The sequence below is a fragment of the Tachypleus tridentatus genome, chromosome 12 (assembly GCF_004210375.1).
Source record: "Tachypleus tridentatus isolate NWPU-2018 chromosome 12, ASM421037v1, whole genome shotgun sequence".
Taxonomy (NCBI): domain Eukaryota; kingdom Metazoa; phylum Arthropoda; class Merostomata; order Xiphosura; family Limulidae; genus Tachypleus; species Tachypleus tridentatus.
The window spans coordinates 75,543,150-75,552,990 of record NC_134836.1 but is presented as its reverse complement, the minus strand read 5'-3'; the positions used below and the strand labels follow the sequence as shown (position 1 = coordinate 75,552,990).

General features: G+C 32.2%; 1 protein-coding gene across 2 annotated transcripts in view; it reads right to left on the bottom strand.

The window, feature by feature from the left end:
• LOC143233658 (calcitonin gene-related peptide type 1 receptor-like) overlaps positions 1–9,841 on the bottom strand; it is a 75,453-nt gene continuing 65,612 nt past the window's right edge. The window contains exons 10-15 of one of the 2 annotated variants that reach the window (XM_076470124.1): positions 8,594–8,660; positions 7,485–7,570; positions 4,988–5,126; positions 2,528–2,569; positions 1,543–1,669; positions 1–378 (exon numbers count right to left, since the gene is read on the bottom strand). In XM_076470124.1, coding sequence (XP_076326239.1) covers positions 341–378; positions 1,543–1,669; positions 2,528–2,569; positions 4,988–5,126; positions 7,485–7,570; positions 8,594–8,660 — 499 coding nt within the window. In that variant the 3' untranslated portion in view covers positions 1–340. The remainder of the gene's footprint in view (positions 379–1,542; positions 1,670–2,527; positions 2,570–4,987; positions 5,127–7,484; positions 7,571–8,593; positions 8,661–9,841) is intronic. The other variant, XM_076470125.1, reaches the window with a different exon arrangement.

Here is a 9,841-nt window from a genome sequence, read left to right as displayed (position 1 = left end):
TCACTGCGTTAAATTTTATTATCCAACAAACGAGTGTAAAAGAAAGTTAATGTTTAACACTATGACGTAAAGATTGTTGGGATTTGTAATGATATAAAATACAAGTAGCACTTTATCAGTACAGCCATGAGAAATTGTGTAGTTTACAACATCACTAAAACTAAAATTAATATTAGAAACTTCGTAGTTTGATGCAGAGGAGATAACACGAGGAAGTTCAATGTACCCTGGCTGCTGTCTTCTGAGCTTATTCCACGTACAGTTGTTTCTGCAAATGAAGAGGCCTGAATCTCTTGTAGTCCTTGGAGAACTGCAGTCACATCCGACGTTTCGTTTTAGTTTAAACTGATGATTGGATCTCATTAACAGAAACTGAACCTAAGGAAAAATAATAGTATTATTTTATCAGCGACGAAGACAAAAGAAAATTATATTCATTATATAAAGAAAATTATAAGACAGTGAACATTTTTCTGAAGGTGGTTCCTAATAATAATCTAGTGATTGATTCGATATACTGGAACCGGGCACACTGTCTTGGATTCTATGTTAACAATCAGATGATCAATTAACCCTAGAGAGCAAGTACATCGTGTACGTCAACCTAACGACTGCTCTGGTAAAGAAAATATTAATTAATCCTAGAGGGTTATATACCGATTCGTATGTTACTAGGTTCCTTGCAACCAACAAAATCAGAGATTCGATATCTTGATTCGTATGTTACTAGGAGCCTTGAAAACCAACAAGATCATAGATCTAAATCGTTTTGGTTTATTTGTTTCTTTACTTTCGTACAACATTGCACCAGGATTACCTACGTTAGAAGTGAGAGACAGTTAGTTGACCTAACCCATAGCCAAGTCTTGTGGAACTGAATAGTGAGTTTCAACTGTCACTCTTATAATACACTTCCGGCCCCCGAAGAACGAAACGTAATTTTTTCGAAGTAACAGGAAACGAACCACGGATCTAAGATCTAAAGTTCGACACATTTAACCACTATGAAACTTTCAATTTGAACCATAACCATTGAATAGCGACTCTCTTTCTACTCTAACACTATCTTCAAAGCCAGTGAACACTGTAGGTGGCGTTTGGAAGCTTCAGGTGGACATATGGAAACAAAGTCGCTATATAAATAGTTTAGAAAATGTGTCTTAAAAGAAAAAAGAACAGAATACAATTTTGTCAAGTTACTCTAGAGTTAATAACGTCTCACCTACATATCATATGTTTAAAGTTTGAATTTGTTTCTCTTTATTAATACCTAAATTGAAAGTCTCTAAGTTTTAAATCATATCGGGTGTATATATTCTTTTCTTTCATCTTGTTACAGGCTCCACCTGTTTGCTCTCAACTGAACTATATATGGTCCTGTTGAACTTCGTTAAGTATCACTTTAATATGAACTTTTGTGCAAAATAAAACTGAAATCATGTAACAACAATAAAGTGCATATATAAATATGCTTAAGGCAAGAAATATTTTAGTAGGCTAGATAACATAATCCTCCAATCACATCCAGCTAAAATACTCAACTATTGCCACGAGGTGGAAGACCACTCATGCAGATGTGGGAACGATTGGAGCGCCGCTGTTTGGATGATTGAGAAAGCTTGTGTTGTAGCTTGTAGCGTTCAACGGTTCGACACAGAAGGGAATGAATCTTTAGGGAAGACGAGAGCAGTACATAGAAAAAACGGTATAAAAAAAACAAAGTTGAAAATACTTAAGTTAGCACTCGTATTACACCAAATCTTGAAAAAAGAACACAAACACATGAAAGTCACATCTGAGTATGATAACAATATTCAGAATATATGAATTATTTTTATTATAATACTATGTACGCCAGACACACACGTTCTGATCAATCAAAACTACGTACACATAAAGAACAATGCTATGGTTTACTGAGCTGGTAAAAACAATAACACGATACCGCGTGAGTTTGTAAAACAATTACACATCACAAGATGAATAACATTACTTAAGAACTTATCAGACAGACTTACACCACATTGACGTGTTTTGTTTTTTTGTGCATGTTTAAGGACGTTACTACCCCAGAATATTTCACTTTTATAGTTTTTACTGTTATATACAGTTGAAACCAATGACTCAGAAAGAGAAAATATGGATTTTCTTTTTCGATAGAATCAAACAAAATGTTCACGTTTTGAAGGTTCTTTAAATAATTATTTTATTATTATATTAATTGTAATAATAAATATACTACTTGTTCTAGTAATTCTTAATTAAGCTCTCCATTAATCGTTATATTAAGTGTTATATTACTTATAGGGATCGAATATCATATTTTGATACCTAGATAACCCAGAAATGAGTTACTGAACCACACGTTGGATGGTTTACATCTTTTGTTACCCTTAATTGACATTAAGGATACACTGCCAATACGGACATGTGAAATAATAACAAGTTTCATTATGTTGTGCGTATAACCACACCATGAGGATAAGATATACAGTTGTGGTTTCACGAATGTCCATAAAATACATACCTCTCCATTCATGTAACAGAATATCAAAGCCACCAAACAGCCCTAGTTGTGACAAAAACAACAATAAAAGGTATGTTAATATTAGATGTCAAACTTCGCTACACATAATTATTAGTAAAAAACTCAAAAGCTAGATTTTCAACCTAGCTGCTCTGTTATTGTAATTATTAAAGTTAATTTCGAGAAAATATTATACACATGATTACAAAGCACTCTAATAATATTAGGGAGTTACGGGCTGGTGATTAATATGATCATATTTTTAATTCATATAACGTATTCTTAACATCCTTCAATCAAGTTGAAAATCTGCTGCCCTCTGCCGGATAATCCTCATTATAAGGAATTCTAACTTAAGCCTTTGCGAAGACGATGGAGAATCAGAAATAACTTTTTAATTAGTAACTTTAACGTTTCATTAGGGACATAAAATAACCATACTTTTATAGATGCATTTATTATTTCCGATTGATACAAAATTACGCATGATTTATCAGTTACATTTATAATAGCAGTATTCAAGAGTTGTCAGTTTGATTTATAATCACAGTATTTATGATTTATCAGTTAGATGTATAATACTAGTGTTCAAGATTTGTCAGATTTATAACAGCAATATTCAATATTTGTCAGTTAGATTTATAATAGTACGATTCAATATTTGTCAGTTAGATTTATAAATCACAGTATTGATGATTTATCAGATAAATTTATAATAGTAATGCTCAAGATTTGCCACTCAGATTTATAATCACAGTATTCAAGATTTGTTAGTTAGATTTATAACACTATGTAACAAAATGTTTACTTTTTCTTGTTCCTGGGCAGAAAGTGTTATTTCCCAACTGTTTATGCCTAAAGTAAATGGAAAAGACCTATTTTTTCTTCAAATTTTGCTTTTGTGAACTGGGTAATAAAATCTTCAAATTTACCCATTTTCCAGAACTACGTTCTGGTGAAGAACTACGGGAAAATGGGCTGCAGGATGTCCCTGAAAGTCCATATCCTTCACGTTCATCTTAATAATTTCAAGGAGTACATGGGAGCATACTCAGGGGCGCAAGGCGAACGCTTCCACCAAGATATACTGGTGAACACCGCTACCAAGGAGCATATAACAAAAACATGATGGGAGACTATATTTGGGGGCTGATACGTGAAAGTGATTTACATTACAGTCGCAAATCTCAAAAAACTACTCACTTCCAAACATTTTTGTATAACTTTAATATAAATACATGTAAATCTTGATTCATATGTTGTTTTATTCAGACCTTATGTAAATGAAAATCTGTAAATTTTGCCCGTTTTTACATAGAAAATAGGTTAATTTCTAAATTTCGTTATCAAGATCACAAAAGCAAAGTTTGAGGGAATAATGGTCATTTTCTGTACTGTAACAACATAAGCAATTAAGAAATAACACATGCTATCCAGGAACAAAATTTGTGTTACTATTATAGTAGGATTCAAGATTTGTCAGTTAAATTTATAATAGCAAGATTCGAGATTTCTCAATCAAATTTATAATCATAGTATTCAAGAGTTGTCAGGTTTATAATAGCAGTATTCATGATTTGCTAGTTAGATTTATAAATCACAATATTCAAGATTGATCAGTTAGGTTTATAATATCAGTATTCAAGATTTCTCAGCTAGATTTATAATGGCAGTGTCAAAGATTTGTCAGTTTGATTTATAATAGCAGTGTCAAAGATTTGTCAGTTTGATTTATAATAGCAGTGTCAAAGATTTGTCAGTTCGATTTATAATAGCAGTGTCAAAGATTTGTCAGTTCGATTTATAATAGCAGTGTCAAAGATTTGTCAGTTCGATTTATAATAGCAGTGTCAAAGATTTGTCAGTTTGATTTATAATAGCAGTGTCAAAGATTTGTCAGTTCGATTTATAATAGCAGTGTCAAAGATTTGTCAGTTTGATTTATAATAGCAGTGTCAAAGATTTGTCAGTTCGATTTATAATAGCAGTGTCAAAGATTTGTCAGTTTGATTGATAATAGCAGTGTCAAAGATTTGTCAGTTTGATTTATAATAGCAGTGTCAAAGATTTGTCAGTTTGATTTATAATAGCAATATTCAAGAGTTGTTAGTTAGATTTGTAATCACAGTATTCAAGATTGATCAGTTACATTTCTAATCACAATATTAAACAATTCTTAGCTAGATTTATAAGAGTAGTGGTCAAGATTTGTCAGGTTTATTATAGTAGTATTCAAGATTTGTCATTCAGGTTTATAATAGCTGTATTCATATCTAAGCCTTGCTGTGTTTGTTGTTAAATGCACGGCCACACACGGGGGCGTCCCTCATTTCTCACCTTGCATATGAAATTACGATTTTTACCGTTAAACGCCTTAACGTTTATCAATGAAAAAGAGAAAGAAAACTACGTCAACTTTAAAGTTTTCCATATTCAAAAGTTATGATAAACCTTGTTTACCTGCAGCCCGTCCATGGCATGGCTCAGGTAGAAATATGCTTCCAGCCAACCACAACTTCCACCATCTGGTCTGTATATTACCAGGGTAAAGTGGAGACCAAACAGAGGGACTAGAACCAAGGTTGCTCGTACAGCCTTCCTGTGGAAATCCCAGAGATTCTGTAAGCAGTGTGATCCTGCACTAACATAAACAGTATTTCTCAATCACCTTGTCCTTGAACAGGGGCCAGTCCGTCACGGCCACCTTACAGATTTGTCAAATATCACATAAACAAAAACTGAACAAATATTTGCAGCTGAATCGTAATTGTGACGGTTCGCCAAGTTTATAGAAGCAGCGAATAGCCCCTAGTGACGAATAGGTTAAACTACTCCGTAAAAACAACAAGTTTTTTTTTAATAAAACGAAGGTCACATAATCATATCTTACTATAAATAGATTTTATGGGTAGACGAGAGTAACCTGGGGGTCATATCCGACAATTGGGCAGCCCGTTGTCCATGTGTACATTTGGTTCTACAGTAGAGAAAAACTAACACGTAAAAGGAAAATGAGAAACAGCAAGTGAAAGAAGGCACTAAGTAACTTGTAGGTCTAAATTAATACGAAGTGAGATGTAAGAAACATTTCTGATTTTCATGAATATCTCTGTAACATGCGCACCATTTATTTCTTTAGATGGCGGTACGGCTTGCACGTGCGTCATCCACCATACAATTTTCTAGTGATTCGCTGCTACTGGTTGTTAATGGAACTATCTTCAATATGTTATTTAACTTGTACATTTATTTGTCCTGGAGGCATGGGCCACACCCAATAATCTCTGAAAGTGTTATGTCAAAGAGATATTGGAAAGTATGTATTGAAACCGTAGCAAGAGTGAAAACTGAAATTGTTGTCGAACTTGTAATTTGGGGGGGGGGAGAATAAAGAATCCCTGAATATTTTAAGGTCAGAAAGTTGGGAAATGTTTACTACGAACAGACATACAATGAAAGTTCCTTTGTATATCTATATCTATCTATGTATTAAAACCATAAAAATGTATGCCATAAACAGAACACATTAAAATTAAACAAAATACGTTTATTTTTATTTCCTTACTTTTCATGTTCCTTATCCCTTATTTTTATTTTCATTTTTTATTTTATTCATTTATTTTTACGTTTGTCTTTTTCTTATTCTTATTTTAACTTGTGAGAGCAGTCACCTTCCCATAACTGTCTGTAGGCAGTGAAGGGCGATACAGATGTAGGACGTTGTGGGCTTCAGCACTCACGTCTCGCTCTCCTAATTTCTAAATTTCTAATCTTCTTTTGTGAGACTAGCAAAATGGAGGTTAAGACTGATAGACATTGTATCTCCACCGCAAGGTGGGTCCTGTTTCCGCAGTCACCTCCAAAACCTAAGATACATTTTATAATCAAAAGTTGTAGCGTGTACACTGGGATCTTTTTTTTTTAAATCATGGAGCGTATTTTATTTAATTTTAGTGTGTTTTATTTATGACTTAAAATTTATGGTTATAATATAATTAATCAAAGGTTGAAATTTGTTGTTTTTAGCGCAGTCCTTTCTCATTATTTTGTTTAGTTACTTGGCTTCATATGTAATTATTTAATTTTACTATGTATGTATGTGGCCACTATTGTTATAATTCTTGAAAACATTGTGTCTTTCTTTACAGTACTGAGACCTTTGTGTAGATTTTATTGTTTTTTAAAAGTTTATCATATAAAGAAAAAATGGAAGTACAATTTCTTACTCCTTGTTACAAACGAATGTATATTTCGTCCATCCAAATGACAGGTACTCCATATAGTATATATATATATATACATACGTGTATATTACATTTTCATACAATAGCATCAGCATTTGTTGTTAAGAGCAAAGGTATACAATGAGGCGACTGTGCTTTGGCCACTACGGGTATCAAAACCCAATTGTAAGCGATATAAAATTCAAGACTTACTGCTCAGTCATAGTGAGGGGTGGGGCAAGAATAACAGGTAAGATAAATTGAGTTTGTAACAGCTGACATCCAAGTAGGTTGACCTATCAAATTTATTTGTTTTGGTTTTTAATTTCGCGCAAAGCTACACGAGAGCTATCTGCGCTAGCTGTCCCTAATTTAGCAGTGTATGACCAGAGGGAAGGCTACTAGTCATGACCGCTCACTGCCAACTCTTGAGCTACTCTTTTACCAACAAATAGTGGGATTGACCGTCACATTATAACGCCCCCACGGCTGAAAGGGCGAGCATGTTTGGTGCGACGGGTATTCGAGCCCTCGACCCTCAGATTACGAGTGGAACACCTTAACCTATCTGGTCATGATCTTGTACAGATGTGTTTATAACTTGACATTTCATGTTGTTACTTTTAACATATAAAACTCATGACTAAATCTACATTTTTCATTCACACATACTTTGTCACATCGTGTAAACTTTTATCACAATATTTCGCACACTATATTTTTTACTTCCTTACCTGAATTGGCTTGGTTCGTTTGTACGTGCGGCTCGCAGTTTGGTCACTAGAACACGAATTATGTTACACAAGAAGGCCAGGTTTAACTGAAAACAAAGACGAAGTCAAAGATAAGCACAAACGTCTACACCAGTTGTTTTAAGGTGTGATTTTGATGTTGTAATCAGTTCTTGACTCAAATGTGATTCGTTTGTTTATTTGTTTTTTTGAATTTCGCGCAAAGCTACTCAAGGGCTATCTGCGCTAACCGTCCCCAATTTAGCAGTGTAAGACTAGAGGGAAGGCAACTAGTCATCACCACCCATTGAAAACTCCTGGGCTACTCTTTTACCAACGAATAGTGGGACTGATCGTAACATTATAACGCCCCCACGGCTGAAAGGGCGAGCATGTTTAATGTGACGATGACTCGAGCCAACGACCCTCAGATTACGGGTCGAACGCCTTAACCCACCTGGCCATGAAGGGGAAATTTGATTCGTTTCTACGATTATTATTATGGTTCTATTTTAATTAGTTCAGCTCACTTAGTTATACATCAACACAGTAGCACTTCATTATAATTTGTTTGTTGTTAAACAGAAGCGGCACAGCTGTGTGGGGATCGAACCCCGAATTTTAGCGTTTTAAATTCGCTAGCTTATCACAGAGTCACCAGGGGCGGAAATTGTTATCGATATGATTGATGAGGTGAAGCTAACCCTGAAAATATTCTGACACGATTCAGGATGAAATATGTCCGACCGAGTATTTTGATTTGATAATTAAGATGTACTTATGATCAAATATTTCTAGGTACTTTGTTAAGTTACTTTGTATGACATGTTCACTACTTTATGTGCAGTAATTATGTGATTGGAGTTAGAATAGAAAGAAATTACATCTTGTATACTAAAAATGTGAGAGCCCCATGTAGTAAGTTTCAATAGAATTTAAAATAAGTAAAGAGAAACTTACAATCCATCAAATGTTCTTTTTTGCATACAGAACTAACAAACTCACAACAATGTCTTTAAGTATGAGAAACTAAGAAATAGACAATTTTATATTTATGTCAACAAAAGTAATAAACTCGCAAGATATTTGTGTTTATAAACTAACAAACTCACCAACAAGCTAAGCAGGTTTGGGGCATTCAAAATCCACTCATATTTCTCTTCGGGTATAGCCCAACAACTATAAAGATAAGATTTTGTTTCAAAGTTTCTTCCCTAAAACTAAATGTTTTGATTCATAATACAATAATAAGTTAGTAGTCAATATAAAATAAACAAACGCGAATTAAACTATTGAAATCTGGAATGGTTTCAGAAACATTTTTGTTTAAAATAAATGTTCCAATTAGACCTCATCTCTCTTATTTGATATTTTAAGATCTTTTGGTAGGAACTTATTCTGAAACGCTAGATAATAGAAAAACTTCATTACATCACAACAGAAACGACTGTAATGTTATTTACATAGAAATTACAGTCCTCCGAAAAGTTCCCTCTGGTAGACTTTGGCGAATTACACGCCGTTCTGGGTGACTTTCATTAACTTATGTTTGTATTTAACTTATCTTTTTATTTATTTATATTTATATTTAACCTATCGTTATATTTAACTTATCTATATATTTATCTTTATACTTAACTTATTTTTTTATTTGTATTTAACTTATCATTATGTCTATTTATATTTAGCCTATCTTTATTTATCTTTGTATTTAACTTATCTACACATTTAACTTATCTTTATATTTAACTTATCTACATATTTAACTTATCTTTATATTTAACTTATCTATATATTTAACTTATCTTTATATTTAACTTATCTATATATTTAACTTAACTTTATATTTAACTTATCTATATATTTAACTTATTTATATATTTAACTTATCTATATATTTAATTTACCTTTATATTTAACTTATCTATATATTTAACTTATCTACATATTTAACTTATCTTTATATTTAACTTATCTATATATTTAACTTATCTTTATATTTAACTTATCTATATATTTAACCTATCTTAATATATTTTACTTAACTTTATATTTAACTTATCTATATATTTAACTTACCTATATATTTAACCTATCTATACATTTAACTTACCTTTATATTTAACTTACCTTCATATTTAACTTATCTATATATTTAACTTATCTTTATATTTAACTTATCTATATATTTAACCTATCTTTATATTTAACTTATCTTTATATTTAACTTATCTATATATTTAACTTATCTTTATATTTAACTTATCTATATATTTAACTTATCTTTATATTTACCTTATCTATATATTTAACCTATCTTTATATTTAACTTATCTTTATATTTAACTTATCTATATATT